The 12365-nt window shown below is 34.5% G+C and overlaps 1 protein-coding gene across 5 annotated transcripts in view; it reads left to right on the forward strand.

The window, feature by feature from the left end:
* Positions 1–12365, forward strand: part of TOP2B (DNA topoisomerase II beta) — a 63171-nt gene that overhangs the window by 35951 nt on the left and 14855 nt on the right. For all 5 annotated transcript variants that reach the window (XM_024986386.2, XM_024986381.2, XM_024986380.2 and 2 more), the window contains exons 16-27: positions 373–482; positions 1074–1166; positions 1263–1377; positions 2935–3056; positions 3254–3402; positions 4170–4401; positions 5940–6074; positions 6674–6874; positions 7853–8048; positions 8194–8285; positions 11068–11223; positions 11379–11462. In XM_024986386.2, the coding sequence (XP_024842154.1) occupies positions 373–482; positions 1074–1166; positions 1263–1377; positions 2935–3056; positions 3254–3402; positions 4170–4401; positions 5940–6074; positions 6674–6874; positions 7853–8048; positions 8194–8285; positions 11068–11223; positions 11379–11462 (1685 nt within the window). The remainder of the gene's footprint in view (positions 1–372; positions 483–1073; positions 1167–1262; positions 1378–2934; positions 3057–3253; positions 3403–4169; positions 4402–5939; positions 6075–6673; positions 6875–7852; positions 8049–8193; positions 8286–11067; positions 11224–11378; positions 11463–12365) is intronic.

The raw sequence follows: 12365 nt of genomic DNA on the forward strand, positions 1-12365 counted from the left end.
TAGTTTGTCCTGTATCATTTCCTACATTCTGGATTTTGTTAATCATTTCTATAGCTTTTTTTTTTTTTTTGAGAGAACGTTTAATGTCTATTCTAAGTAATTTTCATATATGCAGTATGGTATTATTAACTATAGGCATTGTGCTGTAATTAGATTCCCCAGAATTTATTCATTTCATAACTGAAAGTTTGTGCTTTTGACTGACATCTGTTTCCCTTTTCCCCTCAGCCCCTGGTAACCACTATTCTACTCTGTGTTACTCTGAGTTTGACTTTTTGTTTTTTTAGATTCCACATATAAGTGAGATTATACAGCATTTGTCTTTTTCTTCCTGTCTGGCTTATTTTTACTTTCATTTTAAAAATTGTGCAGGGTTGGGTACCAGTACAGCTAAGGAAGCCAAGGAATATTTTGCTGATATGGAAAGGCACCGTATCTTATTTAGATATGCTGGTCCTGAAGATGATGCTGCCATTACCTTGGTAACAAAGTTAATTAAGAAATCTCTCTAGACAGAGGGGTGGGGAATGAATTGAGAGTCACATTGACATACATATACTACCATGCGTAAGGTAGCTCACTGCTGTAGAGCACAGGGAGTCCAGTTTGGTGCTCTGTGATGACCAGAGGGGTGGGATGGGGGAGGGAGGGAGGCTCCAGAGGGAGGGCATATCTGTGTACTTATGGCTGATTCATGCTGTTGTACACCAGAAACCGACAAAGCATTGTAAAGCAATTAAACTCCAATTAAAAATTAAAAAAGAAATCTCTCCCAATGCCCTTTCCCTCTGTCTGCCATCCTTCCCCTCCCAGTCTTGGCTTGCTGTGGGATGTCTCTCTTTAATTCTAAGCCCAGCCTAGTTATTCTTAGTGTCATTCCCCATCACCTCAGATTATGCTCTGCTTTCATAGTTCTTTAATTCAGAGACCTCTATTCAAATGTATTTTTGATAAAAGTGTGTTGGAAAAGACTTTATAATTTCACAGAAATTAATAATTATTTGCTTTTATAAATTTTAATTCTATAGTGAAATTAATTTTTTTAATGTATTAAATTATCTGGAATTTTTCAGGCATTCAGTAAGAAGAAGATCGATGACAGAAAAGAATGGTTAACGAACTTTATGGAAGATCGGAGACAGCGTAGGTTACATGGCTTACCAGAGGTTAGTCATAAAGAGCTGTGATCTGGGGGAAGAAAGAGAAAGGCTAAAAATCCATGGAGTAATAATGACGTAATTGCTATGTGACTTTTCCCTTAGCAATTCTTATATGGTACAGCAACCAAGCATTTGACTTATAATGATTTTATCAACAAGGAATTGATTCTCTTCTCAAACTCAGACAATGAAAGATCTATACCATCTCTTGTTGATGGTAAGTAGCTTATGTTTAAGACGCTTTTTCATTTTTGAGTGTTATTGAGTGTATTTTAATTTCATGTATTTTAACCCATCCTTATAATAATTTTTAAAATTCTAAAGTTGCTTTTGAGATGTTTTAGAAGTTTTGAAATATTTTATATTCTTTAATTTGAATTTTAAGCCCTTTTTGAGTTTCTAAATATTAATAGCTTGCAAATTTTTAAAGTTTTAGCTCCAAGTTATTGGAGACTTTTTAAAATAAAAAGTAAAATGTGATTTTGATAAGTTCTCCCAGGGACAGAGGAGCCTGTTGGGCTGCCGTCTGTGGGGTCGCACAGAGTTGGACACGACTAACATGACTTAGCAGCAGCAGCAGCAGAGTATTTATCAGACCAAATTTTAAAAGCACCTTTACTCCTCAGTACCCAGAGCCTCCCATCCAAGTACTAACCAGGCCCAACCCTACTTAGTCTTCAAGGTCAGACAAGATAAATCTCATTCAAGGTGGTATGGCCCTAGACCTCAGTCCCCAAAATTTAATGCTTTAGCTTATGTAACATGACAAAAAAATTAGACTGCTACTGAGTAGTTGGAGCAGATTTTAGTCTTTTATCTAGAGCGTTTTGATTTTATAACTTTTAAAAATTAGTTCATCTTTATGTCCCTTGGTTTTTCAGCTAAAACAGATGCTTCTATAATCTATCTAGTTCTAGCTTTAGGTCACATCCGGTCTCTGAAGTCTTCGTTAGAAGTTGCAGTCTAATTTGGTCTCAGGTGCTGTCAACTTCTATGCCAGTAGTGTGTGCCTCTTATTTTACTTATGTTAATTTTGCCTGCTCAATTAGATTATAAAATTCTCAAGAAAAGTGACCATATTTTATTATCCTTTTGCTTTGTGCTCTGGGCCCATGGTAATGATGATAGCTGGTATATACTGAAAAGTTTATTACTGTGCTCCTTGGTCTAGAGCAGGAAAAATGATCAGAAAGCATAGTGCTTTGCTTATATTATCTCATGTAATCCTTATGGTCACCCTGTTAAGGTAATTATTTATGTTACACTGAGAAGACACTGAGACTTTAATGGTTTAGTAAGTTGTAGAAAGTCATGGCTAAGTTGAGAAGAGTATCCAGATTAGTGAGAATCTAAAGCCTGCATTCTTAATTACCAGAACATATCTCTTCTTTATAAGAGCATTCCAGATTTAGGGTATTCTAATAGTTTTTAGGCTATTTGATGCCTTGCTGATACTTTTATCACAACTGGCATTTTGGGAATATGAGTGTTTGAAAGCTCCTGTGAAAGGAATTTGGTGCCACCCAGCAGTTCTTTGAGACTAGAAGGGGTCTTTCAATTGGTTCTTCACTTTTAGAATAGCTTAAGATGATATAAAATATGTTAGTAGGTACTCATTTTGTTACAGTCTCAGCAATTTTAGTGATTTTTAGTAAACAGACTATATCTTTGCCTTTTTCTCTTGAATATATAGAACATTCTTGTCACTAAAAGAAACATTGCAACTCAGTCTTGAGTAATATTTTTAAAAGAGGGTTTTTCTTTTTAAAATCAGGTTTTAAACCAGGTCAACGAAAAGTTTTATTTACCTGTTTCAAGAGGAATGATAAACGTGAAGTGAAAGTTGCACAGTTGGCTGGATCTGTTGCCGAGATGTCTGCTTATCATCATGGAGAAGTAAGCAAGCATGGAGACTGGAATTAATTGAGAGCTATACTTCCTGGCATGAAGAATGATAATAGGATAATTCAGCAAAATCAAGTGTTTTTCCTTTTATGAGGTCTTTGGAAATGTTAAAGAATTGAGGATTTGTGTTTTAATAAAATGAGATTCATGGAGGAACTTTGTGAATGTATTCTGTGTCTGTTCTGCAGCAAGCATTGATGATGACTATTGTGAACTTGGCTCAGAACTTTGTGGGGAGCAACAACATCAACTTGCTTCAGCCTATTGGTCAGTTTGGAACTCGACTTCACGGGGGCAAAGATGCTGCGAGCCCTCGTTATATTTTCACAATGTTGAGGTAATCATTTGTAGATATAATGGCATAAGTACTATTGGAAGGTTATTGGAACTAACAAAATGTGTCATAGAAGTGTAGCTATGGAGAGAGAGCCATATTCCCTGGGGGCTCAGATGGTAAAAGCATCTGCCTACAATGTGGGAGACCTGGGTTCAATCCCTGGGTTGGGAAGATCCCCCTGGAGAAGGAAATGGCAACCCACTCCAGTATTCTTGCCTGAAATCCCATGGATGGACAGAACAGCCTGATAGGCTACAGTCTATGGGGTTGCAAAGAATCGGACACGACTGAGCGTCTTAACTAACTTAACTATGGAGAGAGAAGCTTGAGTGTTATGTTCAGGGTGAATGTTCCAAAGTATTTGGTCACATCTCGGTTTTTATGAATTATTGGTGAAGCCAGTCCTAATGAATGTAAGGATTTTTCTGATCTAACTATTTAGGCTGAAAGTGGGTTTTGTGGTTTAGTCAGAATAAGAGGAAATCCTTACCAGGTTATATATCAATATGAAGAATTTAGGCAGGTTAGTCAGTAAGTAATCTAAGTAAAACAGGGCTGTTTTATTCTGGCTTTGTGCCTGAGAGAAATACATTTGGTAATACGGTCAAGTAAATTTTATTGTTAAGTTTAAATTAAGTACTTGTAACCAAAAACTTTAAATGCATTATTTTAAAAGATTTCTGACATGTAAAGTAATCACATATAAAGTTTTTTTTTTTTTTTCAAACTGTGACATTGCTGCACGTTTCTCTTTTTCCTTTCATTAGCACTTTAGCAAGACTGCTTTTTCCTGCTGTGGATGACAACCTGCTTAAATTCCTTTATGATGATAATCAGCGTGTGGAGCCTGAGTGGTATATTCCCATAATTCCAATGGTTTTAATAAATGGTGCTGAGGGCATTGGCACAGGGTGGGCTTGTAAGCTGCCCAACTACGATGCCAGAGAGATTGTGAACAATGTCAGGCGAATGCTCGATGGCCTGGATCCTCATCCCATGGTAATGATGCAGAATTTACTGCTTATATTGGTTTTTTTTTGTATTTAACAAATGATATTGTGTGAACTACAAAGTCAGTAATTTTAGAAAAGTAATGGAACCATTTTCATTTTAGAACGTATTTTAGACAGTAAGGACCTTCTTAGTGTAGAACTTGATGTGTGCTTACAGTAAAAGATAAAGTTTGCAAAAAGCCTGCAGATAAGGCTTATGGGGAGAAACTGTTTATTAAAATTTTAATGTAAAAGTATTTCAGGCTTTTTTCAGACTTTCAAATATCTAAATTATATAAAGAATAAGGCTTATATGATAAAGTTATATGCAACTTTTTATTGTTCTTCAGCAACTAAATCATGTTAGAGAGTCATGAGGATACTTAAAAACACACTGCAGGTATTTTAATATGTCTCCATATTTACTTTTCCCCTTTCCTCACATCATTGATTGTTCAGCTCTTCCCCAACTCCCTCTAAGGAAAACCTCCGACATGCTTTGCCCTCTTCTACATGGTTTAAAATCGTCTAGATTCATAAGCAAAGAGGAAAACATACTCCATGTATATAGAAGCTTAATATTTTTATGTATTTCACTCCAAGTTTTATTTCATTTTTGTATTTAAAAAAATTAGATTGAGTGTGATTTAAAATCTGTTTTTCCTCTAAATAAAGTACTTTAAAATATTTCTAACAGGAGTATCAGATTACTTACAATGATTATTGCATTTTATTTTAATTATTTCAGATATATTGAGTATTAAGTTAATATGTTTCTTACATTTACATATGTGTGTATGTATATATACATATATATATAATCTTCTATATATGATACTGTGCTAAGTGGTGAGATAAAATATTATGATCCCTGTCTTCAAAAAGTTAATCTTTTGTCGAGGCAGGACGTCTGGGCATGTGGTTCACAGTGACAGAGGACAGTGCTAGTTGCTCAGTGTGCCAGGAGAAATGTGCTCTGCTGTGCACCTGACTGCGTAGTGATAGTAACACATAGGGATCAGAGAAGCGGGGGCGGGGGGGTGGGGGCGCGGTGCGGGGAGGGCCTTGTCATTTGCCTGAGGGGCTGAGTGAGACTCATATAGTTATATAGGGTGTGAGGGCATGCTGGGTAGAAGACAGTGAGAATATTCAAAATATTCGAGACATATAAGTAGTGATCTGGAAGGCAGATCATTGGCTCTGGACTGCAGAGCTAACATAACATCTGAGGAATCTGAATTTAGAGAATTTTTAATCTACAGGAGAAGGAAGGATTTAGGTAATAGACTGGGGACAAAAAGTAGTATTCTTGGAAGACTAGGAAAGATGACACTAAGGTTTCAAGGTTAGGGAATGCTGGGCCTTTGAGAACAGAAGCTGTGAATTCAAGCCCGAGCGATTGTGTGGAGAGGGCCTGCTGTGGACGAGAGGAATTTGGGTTCATTCGTGTGAACCTGAGCTGGCAAGAGCTCCTGACTGGGGGCCTTCAGAGGTGGCACTCGGTGAGGAGTTGGGCCCATAAGGGATTTTTATTTGTCTCTTCAGCTTCCAAACTACAAAAACTTTAAAGGAACGATCCAAGAACTTGGTCAAAACCAGTATGCAGTCAGTGGTGAGATATTTGTGGTGGATAGAAACACGGTGGAGATTACCGAGCTCCCCGTCAGAACTTGGACACAGGTTGGTACAAGATGCAAGCTGCCTGAGGAGGGCGGTTGCATTAGATAGTGTGTTCTGGTTTGAATGGGATGCCATCTCTGTTTGCCCTGAGTCTATAGAGTGTTTAAACATTCCTGCATGCATTTTTGACACATTCTTATGAATATTCAAATTGTAATTAAAATGTTTTTTAACTTATCTAAATGTAGAATGACTGAAGCTAACTTTTCAAAAGACTGTTATCTTGTTTACACTGAAATGAGTAGAATATGAAATGAGTAAGGAATAATGTTTGGAACCCTTGCAAGTGTGGTCCGTAAATTCACGTCAGTCAGTATAGGCGGGTGTCAAGTCGTCAGTTCTAGCTGATGCCATCCTGTTTGCACTCTCAGCCTCTTTTCACCCTTTGGGCAGATCAGAGCTGTGCCCTTGTCATCTTCTTTCTCCATTAAGATCCCTGCATGTTGCTGACTGCAGTGGCTGGGCCGGAGATGGTGGAGCTGGAGGTTTCCCCTTTTTCTCCCGACTGGAATTGAGAATTTTAAAAGAGTGTGTGACTTGTAGTTTAAGAACATGAATGTGTGTCATGAAAGGATTACTTATTTTTTAATCTTTTGTAGGTATACAAAGAACAGGTTTTAGAACCTATGCTAAATGGAACAGATAAAACACCAGCATTAATTTCTGATTATAAAGAATATCATACTGATACAACTGTGAAATTTGTAGTGAAAATGACTGAAGAGAAGCTAGCACAAGCAGAAGCTGCTGGATTGCACAAAGTTTTTAAACTTCAAACTACTCTTACTTGTAATTCCATGGTACGTGAACTAGATTTACTATGAATTTAACCTTTCTTTTATTTTGTAAGTGGGGTTTTTGCAACCGGCTTCATGACACAAGTGAATGTAGTAAGTCTGAATGCTTCTCCCCTTGTATGTTTGCTAAGGAATCTAGAGATACTTTCCTTTTCCTCTAATATTATCCTCTACTCTTAATCCCAGCTCTGCATTTTGCATCTGGGCTTGAACACACAGGGTACACATACTTTGACACACAGACTTGAAGTTCTGGGTGTGATTATTGCAGGCTTTCTGTGTGCCTTATGTCTGTCTCTATTAGCATTTTAATTATGAAGTACTCATCTTCTTGTAACTATAATCTGCTTTATTAAGCTTATAAATAATTGAGGAAAATAAAAGTGAGTATGTATGATTATTCTCGTTCCATTCCAAATTAGCTTTTAGACTTAAAAAAGAAAAAAAAATCCAGCAATAGCACAATGACTGAGAAAAAGTGCCATGACTGATAGAAAAAGGATAAAAAGGATAGAGAAGTAAGATTTCTCCCTAGGTTGAAGTTTGAGTGAATTATAGCACATTTCAAAAAATCAAAGGAGAGGCAAATGCACATCTGAATATACAGGAAAGAGAGAACTTTAACATTTAAAAACTTACAGATAGAATGTGTTTCTTTTTAGTTTGAAAAAAATATTAGGTGGTTTTATAGCCATAGTTTATATAGTTTTAAATAAGAACCTTATTTTAAGGTCCTATCTTAAAAATTTATTCCAACGTAACATATTTTCATAGTTTTGAGAATTGAAATTTTATCCATTTCTCAAAGTTATCGAAGGAATATTCACAGAAATGTGCTGAATAATTTTGGTTCTGGCTTTTAGGAGTGGTGTGTATTCATGTAAGTGTATTATGGTTATTTTAAATACTGTAGGACATAACACAAGCTAAAAATACCAACACAGATTTATATAATCTTTGAAAATTTTGTATTTTGCATAGGTACTCTTTGATCATATGGGATGTCTGAAGAAGTATGAAACTGTGCAAGATATTTTGAAAGAATTCTTTGATTTACGATTAAGCTATTATGGTTTACGAAAGGAGTGGCTTGTAGGAATGTTGGGAGCAGAATCTACTAAGCTTAATAATCAAGCCCGTTTCATTTTAGAGAAGATACAAGGGAAAATCACTATAGGTAAGATGCAACCTTTAAAAATTTGAACATTAATTAAAATGGAAAAAAAAACTTTATTAATAGAAGACATTTTTATCAGTAGAATATAAACAAATACAAATTGAATCTCTTTTCTTGATCCTAACTTTATTTTTCCCTCACATAGAGAATAGGTCAAAGAAAGATTTGATTCAAATGTTAGTCCAGAGAGGTTATGAATCTGACCCAGTGAAAGCCTGGAAAGAAGCACAAGAAAAGGTAATCATTTGCAGAATGAGACATTCAGAGAAGCTTTTAAAAGCAACTTCCAAAGCGAACCAAAAACCCAACCCCTGAATTTTGAATTTAGTACTGCTAACAGTGCTGAGTGGTGTGTTTGGAGACTGAAGTCTTCTGTTTATCCATGAAACGGATATGGTACAGGAATTGGCAGTGCACACCCACCACAAAGCTCATGGCCAGTGTGGCTCTGCCTGGGCCTCGACTGTGGCTCCAGGTTTGAGGAGGTAGCTCAGTCTCCTCGGCCTTCTTTGTGAGCTGCTGGTAAAGGACGGTGGTGGTGGTGGTGGTGGTGTGTGGTGCAAGTCACTCTGGGAACTGCTCTGGTCGTGCGTAAATGATCCCCCCCGGGCAGTCTGCAGTCACCGTGTGGGGTCACCACTCCCTCGATCTGGCTTTCCTGTACTCTGGGGATATGAGAGATGGAATGGTTAATACTTAGCAGTATTTATTGAGCCCCATGTGTGTGCTCTGATCTTGGCGTAGATCTTTAGCTGGAGATTTTAACCCTGGGACTTCAGATTAAAAGTCTGATGTTTTGTTAATTAAATTATCCATTTTAGATCATAGAGTACTAATACTAATTCAGTGAATGGAATATTGAAACTTTGAGAGTTCTCTCAAAAATTAGCTTCTTGCTGTTGTGGATAATTTAAAGAGGTGATACCACATTGTGATTGAGAACACAAATGTACAAAAAAGAAGAAACTTGGAAATGATTAGTTTTCAGATACTTAATTGAATATTGTATACATATATAATACTGTTTGCATTTTAAATGCAAATGTTTGCATTTTAAAAAATAGTTATGATTATGTGATATAACTTGCACTGAAACATTAAACTTCCCAGCATTTGAGTTCTCAACCATAATGTTTTTCGTATATTTCAAACTACGTAGAAATACTGCTTTCATTTACATTAAAGTTTTTTCAATTTTGAACTGTCATTAGAATGACATATACTAGAATGAGTAAAACTAAAATGAATTATATATCAATTTACATATTGAGATAATTGAGGGAGGTGGGTAGGACAAAGTGGGAGAGTATTCAAAATTAAGATGCCTTAAGCACTTGCTTTCCTTTCAGTGTGTTTTATTGCATTCTTACACCTCAAGTTATGGTTTATACACTACTTGCCCTTCTGTATCACTGTTGGTTTAAATTATATCTTTAAAAATTTTGCTAGTAAGCTAATGAATTTAATGTTTAGTTTTTAAAAGTGAAAGTGTTTAGGGTTTGAGAATGCCCTTCTGGTGCAAATAGACCTCACGGGTAAAAGCTCATGCTTGGTTTCAGTACTTTCATTGTAACCCTCAAAAATCTCTCAGCATGTTGTTCACTTTGGGGGTTTCAGAAACAGAAGGAGCTGCTCTTACAAGAGTGTCTTGTTATGTAGAGTTGAAGGAGAGAGAATTATAAAGTAGATAATCAGAAGATCAAAAGCATGGTAGAATTGTCACTGGAACTTGAAAAGCGGTGTTTTTTTTTCTTTTTTCCCCTGAAAGTGTCCTTAGTCATCTTCATGTTAACAGTGATACATATACACATTTATGGAGCACTCATTAACAATACTTGGTGTGTCATTAAAACCTAGAGCAAATAGACTTCTGAAGTGTGGGTCTAAATAGGATTTTATGACACCTGACACCCTAATAGTATTTTAATAGTAGTGTAAGAAATTCCATAGCAGCACACTATTTCATGAAGAAATTTTAAAAGCTGTAGATTGTATTAATTTGTCCTAAATTATCTAGATACTTATATAGTCTATCAACTGAACAACAGCATTCCTTACTTGGATAATGTTACTTAGTTGAGTTTATACTTTGAATGCAATGAAGCATCTTTCTTTGTAATTTTTATTTTTATCTCTTCTAAAATAAACTTAAACTTTAATTTTTTTATATATACATTATTTTACTGAAAATTTAAAATTGTAAAACTTTTTTTAAATTGTAAGGCTTTTTTTCTTTTCTTTTTTGATTACTGGAAGTGAACTTTTTGTTTTATGGAGTATCATGGTTAACTCAGTCATTTTTAATGATCTGAGTGCCTTTAACAATTGAGATTCAATTTTATTTTAACAGCTGTTGTTATTTAAAAAATTTTAAAGATGATGTCACTTACAATAAATTCATTGGATTTTGAAATTTAGTATTAGTGTAAGAAGATTGTTTTAATTGTAACTATTTCTGTGAAAAAAAGACCTTATGAATACAAGTTTTGAATAGCCCTTACAATTCTTACTCTAACCTACCAGCTCTTCAACTCTTAAGTGAATTTTTCTTAGTCCTTACTTGAGTGTTCCTGCTTGAGAAAAGAATTCACCCTTAGGGACTGACTATCTTAACATATTTATTATAACCGTAAAACATGTTTTTTTAGGTTTCAAATTGTTTATTCACTCTCCAGTGCAAAGACCTGACAAAGTGCACGATAGAGTGTTACTTCTGCTCTGTCACAGTTAAGATGCAGTGTCTTCTCAAGCTGTTAATTTTTCACCAGATTCCTGAATAGAGGCTGAATATACTATTCCTTTTGATGACATTATTTTGCATTTTTAGAAAATTTAAACTTTTTATAGGAAATATATTTTCATAGATAATCTTGTAGATAATCTAAAATAAACCCACCACCCTGAAGATGTAGCTTTAAGAGTGTAGCATGTGTGGAATTTTAAACTTAGTATTCAGTAAAATTCAACATTGATTTCATATTATACAGGACTTTAATATAAAGTTTATTATTCTTTGCAGGCAGCAGAAGAGGAAGAATCACAAAACCAGCATGATGATAGTTCCTCTGATTCAGGAACTCCTTCAGGCCCTGATTTTAATTATATTTTAAATATGTCTCTATGGTCTCTTACTAAAGAAAAAGTTGAAGAACTGATTAAACAGAGAGATGCAAAAGTATGAACTTCTGTGGGTTAAATAATTTGAAATTATTTCAGTGTTTTCCATATATTTATTTTTCTTTTCCAAAAATAGTTTTATATATCCTTTATCCATTTAAAAATTATACATTTATAACTGAATGTTTAAATCACACTACTTTTTTATTATAGGGGCGAGAGGTCAGTGATCTTAAAAGGAAATCTCCTTCAGATCTTTGGAAAGAAGATTTAGCAGCTTTTGTTGAAGAACTGGATGTAGGTTAAGTCTCCATTAAAATATATTTGAAAGAGTAATGTTTATCAAACAAAATGAAAGTTTTTAAAATTAAATTATCTTAGGATTTCCTTTAACTCTACAAAGGTTAATGTGTTTATAAGCTGCAGAGGATTAAGCTTCTAGCTATATGAAGTCAAAAAACGGTTATGTCTGATGTAGATGAATAAAAGCTATGGAGTGGGATTTTAGAATGAGTTAAATTCTAATACTCTCTACTAATTAAAATTGCTTAACTGACTTCAAATTAGCTTATTGCTTCAATTTTAATGTTTTCCCCCCAAAGAGGTAAGAACAATATATATATGTGATTAAATATAGGTATTTGATTTTTAAAAAGTAGAATGATAGTCTCTTTAGACTTTTAATAGAGAAATTTAAAATTTTTTTAAATTTAGTTTTCTCCAAGTAGAATTCCATTTTTAAAAATAAAAGAAAAAATGTAGAGAAAGATATAAAATACAACTTTTCCTAAAATTGCCTAATTTATTTTTAATTAACTCACTTAAAATCTTAGAATTATATTCAAGTAATATGATAGCAATATGGTAGCAATATGATCATCTAATTTTGAGTAGTACAAGGTAAATTACTATTTATTATTAATCATGATATTACTTATATTTATTGGTTTTAGTTGTTTCATTGATTTATTTTCCACATGCTCTAGTTTTATAACCTAAGTCAGAATTCAAACTCTTAAGAATGAGTGTGGTATATTAGTTGCCTAATACAATTTCTGGAATTTTAATGATCTTTCAAGTATCACAGTATCACGTGTTGCCTTGATTTATACTTTTCTTCTGTTATGAGTTATTTTTTTTTAAATTTGAGACTTTTCCCTGCTGACTTATACATTTAAAAATTAATATCCATTAAGATTG

The sequence above is a fragment of the Bos taurus genome, chromosome 27 (assembly GCF_002263795.3).
Source record: "Bos taurus isolate L1 Dominette 01449 registration number 42190680 breed Hereford chromosome 27, ARS-UCD2.0, whole genome shotgun sequence".
In the NCBI taxonomy this organism is placed as follows: Eukaryota; Metazoa; Chordata; class Mammalia; order Artiodactyla; family Bovidae; genus Bos; species Bos taurus.